Source organism: Erythranthe guttata, chromosome 7, assembly GCF_056151865.1.
Source record: "Erythranthe guttata isolate IM_541 chromosome 7, IM_541, whole genome shotgun sequence".
NCBI lineage: Eukaryota > Viridiplantae > Streptophyta > Magnoliopsida > Lamiales > Phrymaceae > Erythranthe > Erythranthe guttata.
The window spans coordinates 2,753,344-2,757,885 of record NC_142539.1 but is presented as its reverse complement, the minus strand read 5'-3'; the positions used below and the strand labels follow the sequence as shown (position 1 = coordinate 2,757,885).

At 37.8% G+C, this 4,542-nt stretch overlaps 1 protein-coding gene across 1 annotated transcript; it reads left to right on the top strand.

The window, feature by feature from the left end:
* The first annotated feature begins 2,222 nt into the window (after positions 1-2,222).
* On the top strand, positions 2,223-4,129 carry LOC105949767 (low affinity inorganic phosphate transporter 3). The gene has a single exon (XM_012973086.2). It carries the CDS (start codon positions 2,353-2,355, stop codon positions 3,934-3,936), a length of 1,584 nt encoding a protein of 527 aa, XP_012828540.2. The 5' UTR covers positions 2,223-2,352; the 3' UTR covers positions 3,937-4,129.
* The last annotated feature ends 413 nt before the right edge of the window (positions 4,130-4,542 follow it).

Below are 4,542 nucleotides of genomic sequence, written 5' to 3'. Positions count from 1 at the left end.
TGTGTATTTTTTTATCCTGGAAAGGCCAAAATATCCTCTCAAATATAAATTTCAGAAATTACAGATTGACCACAAAAAATATTCAGCCCCAAAATGTAGTTTCAATTCAGCCCCAAAATGTAGTTTCAATTCAGCCCTTGACACTTTCAGAAAAGTCATCTTCTCCAAATTAATCCAATTATTTTTTTCAACCACAAGTTACTTTTTTTCATTGATCTTGAACTCTGTAGACTGTAATATCTTCGACAGAGAGTTGTTGGTTTTACATTGGGGTTGGGGGTGGGGGTGGTGTGTTGGTTTCACGGGAAAGATGAAGTAACAGTACCTTCTCTCTCCTTTTTCTTTTTTGTTGGGATTTTGTTTTTAGTTTTTAAATTTGATTGAGTATTTTGCTTTATTTTACGTAAGGGTAATTTTGCCATTTCATCCAAGTCATCCGCAAAAAATAAAACAAGGGGCAGTGTACTTCGTAAAAAAATTAATACAGAGGGGTTCTTGCTAATTTTTAAAATACAAGGGCTTTTTCGGCCATTCAAAATTACACAGGTGTTCTGTACAATTAGCTCTATATCAAAACTACGTCGTTTTGGGAATAGAAGTGCAAAAAAAAGCCCATAAGAAATGAAGGAGGACAAAACACGGGAGTTGTACATATATATATTATCTAATATATATATATATATATATATATATATATATATATATATATATATATATATATATATATATATATATATATATATCTTGGATTTGATACATATTGCCATCAGCTATTACTGATCAACTGCTGACGTCAGCATAGACAACAAACAAGCACATCAGACAATGAAAGATCTCTGCTGGCACGACCAACGTATATACGTAGCATAACCAAGTGTTGAGGAGTATATATATATATATATATATATATATATATATATATATATATATATATATATATATATAGAGAGAGAGAGAGAGAGAGCATTTAGCACTAACCACCCCGCGTAATCTCTTATTGTCACAAAAGTTCCTTTGTTAAAAAAATTAGTAAAGACCCCCCTATAAAAGTTAGTTAAAGCCAACAAGGTCCCTGTGAGTTGGTCGTGCGATACACTCGCCACAAATGCGTCTGGGGGGTTGATTTAAAAACAATGGAATACCCTTTAAATTAGAAATTTAATAAATAAGACCCAATATGAGGTTTTCAACATTTTTAATCAGTCCCTTTCATTTTAGAAAGGCCCTCTTCTTCCTTAAGTCATGGACTAATTTGCAATTTTCCAGAAATACACTGAACATAACTGAGCCGCAGCTCTCCTTCCGGCAAACAACCTCTCTGGCCTCCATACCCTCGGCCTCCAGTTCAACCATACCCACGTTCCGCCAACCACTCCAATATTTTCTCCGACGAAATTATGTTTGGTGTAGAGCTTTCCCACATCCTTTTTAATTAAAATAAAATTGAATTGTATTTTAATATTTATTCACATAGTTTTGTCATTTCAAGAAAGTCAACAGATAATTTTGAAGTAAGGGGCAATGTGCCTTAAAAAACACAAAGTAGGGTTGTTATTGTTAATTCTTTTAACAAGCGGGCATTTTTGGCAATTAGAGATTACACAGGGGTGGTTGGTGCTAAAAACTCATAACTTCCAGCTAGGTAATTAACACTTAAATTGATTCATATTACATTTCTTAAACAAATGTCAATTTGGTATGTCTGAGACAAAATTTCATGATTAATTAATTAGTTGACATTTTTAGGTATATACCATTATGCCGGATATATATTATCTTAGCTAGGGTTTAATTATCATCATATGGATTAATGCCAGTTGTGCAGCTGGTGATTAACCTTATATATATTCTGCCATTATTCACTTTCTTCTTTATCCCATCTCAGCTTAATCTCAAGTTTTAATTTCATTGTTGACTACTACTTGAATTTGAAGGTACCACAGTTTCTCAATCTCAAGAATTCATTAAGTTTTATGATTTTTTTTCTTTTTGTTTTTTTGTTCTTCTAAATTGCAGTTTAGTTAATTAATTTTCTATTTCAAGTGTTGTTTAAGTAGATGCGCGGTTTTGTAGAATCTACACCTGGTGAGATACACCCTGCAGTTTTACACCATTGATCTACACATAATAACACACACCCAGTGTATGCGTGATCCATTGATTTACAATGATTGATTAAATACGATATTCTCAATTTACGTTTATGTAATATATTAGTTCTCCAACTCTCTCAAACGTTAAGTACTCTCTTGTCAACAGTCACATTTAGTTGCAAATTAAGGGTATTTTAGTCAGTGATATATGTTTTTAACGATTATTACAGAGAGAGGATCAAGAATCAACTAGAGATCGATGGCACGGGATCAATTGCAAGTGCTAAACGCACTTGATGTCGCTAAAACCCAACTTTACCATTTCACCACCATTGTCATCGCCGGAATGGGCTTCTTTACCGACGCGTACGATCTCTTTAGTATCTCACTGGTCGCTAAGCTGTTAGGACGCCTCTATTACACCAAGGCCGGTGCACCAAAGCCCGGAGTTCTTCCCCCGAGTGTTTCCTCCTCCGTCACCGGTGTCGCACTCGTCGGAACCCTCATCGGACAACTCTTCTTCGGGTGGCTCGGTGACAAAATGGGACGGAAAAAAGTCTACGGACTAACTCTCCTCATTATGATCGTATGTTCGATCGCATCCGGCTTTTCCTTCGGCCATACTCCAAAGGGTGTAATGGCAAGTCTATGTTTCTTCCGATTTTGGCTTGGCTTCGGCATTGGTGGCGACTACCCTCTCTCCGCCACCATCATGGCAGAATACGCCAATAAGAAGACTCGTGGTGCTTTTATCGCTGCGGTTTTTGCCATGCAGGGTATGGGGATCTTATTCAGTGGGATAATTTCTCTGATTGTGTCATCGGCGTTTGACCGCAAGTTCCACCGGCCGACGTACGAGCAGAATCCAGCCCTCTCCACACCGCCGGAAGCCGACTACGTGTGGCGCATTGTCTTGATGTTCGGCGCTTTACCTGCCGCCTTGACTTTCTACTGGCGCATGAAAATGCCGGAAACCGCCCGTTACACCGCCCTCGTAGCCAAGAACGCTAAACAAGCAGCGACAGACATGGGCAAAGTTTTGAATGTGGAGTTTGAAGCTGAAGAAGAGAAGGTAGAAAAGATATCACGAGGGAAAGCCAACAGCTTTGGCTTATTTTCCAAGGAATTCCTCCGCCGTCATGGCCTCCATTTGTTCGGAACCACCTCCACCTGGTTTCTTCTGGATATTGCCTTTTACAGCCAAAATCTCTTCCAAAAAGACGTCTTATCTGCTATTGGATGGATTCCACCGGCCAAAACCATGAGTGGCCTTCACGAAGTCTTCAGAATCGCTAAGGCCCAAACCCTAATCGCGCTTTGCAGCACAGTCCCCGGCTACTGGTTCACGGTGGCATTCATCGATATCATGGGGAGATTCGCAATCCAACTAATGGGATTCTTCTTCATGACGGTGTTCATGTTCGGGATTGCCCTTCCTTACGACCACTGGAAGACTCATCACCTCGGATTCGTCATTATGTACGCCCTCACATTCTTCTTCGCCAATTTTGGGCCCAACGCCACAACGTTCGTCGTGCCGGCTGAAATATTCCCAGCCCGATTAAGGTCCACGTGCCACGGAATATCAGCTGCAGCAGGAAAAGCGGGCGCCATTATTGGTGCTTACGGGTTTCTTTACGCCGCACAAAACCAAGACAAAGCAAAGACTGATGCTGGTTATCCACCTGGTATTGGTATTAAGAATGCTCTGATTATTCTTGGATGCATCAATGCACTTGGAATGATTTGCACTTTTGCTGTTCCCGAGTCCAATGGAAAATCCCTCGAAGAGGCATCCCAAGAAACTTTTGGTGACGATGACAATGAGGCTGAGGAAGCTTGAATTGTGGATTTGTTCTTTACTTTATGCAGTTTTGTTTGACATATATTTGTTTTGGAATTTTCTGTAAGAATATCCCGTGTTCTTTGAGTCATTTGATTTGATTTACGTTTATAAGTTTGTATTCTTTTGTAATGATTCTTGAATTGTTTTTATGATCTTGCATTTTTTATGAGATAGAGTGGTCATTTTTAAATTAGGGTAAATAGCACTTAACTCTCTTGTGGTATGGATATTTTACACATGACCCCGTTATGGTATGAAATTAGGAACATAACCCCTTTGTGGTTTTGATATTTTGCACATGACCCTCTTATTGTATGTAATTAAGCACATAACCCCCTGGAATAGAAAATTGGAAAAGACTAAATTACCCCTACATAATAAAGACTTTGTTTCTTGAAAAATTAAAATTCGATAACAGCTATAATATAATATATTATATAGAAAATAGTAAATAATAATCATAATTAATAACAATATTAAAGCTTAGAAATATGTAGAATTATTTTACCAAATTATAATTGAACAAAGAAATTGATAGTTCATAATTTTATATCGAGTTTAATCCTTTCATATTTGATTTGTAGCATGTGAGATTTTCAAATT

What these genes read in the sequence shown, in the direction of transcription:
- LOC105949767 (XM_012973086.2), top strand. Translation starts at nt 2,353, where the DNA reads ATGGCACGGGATCAATTGCAAGTGCTAAACGCACTTGATGTCGCTAAA.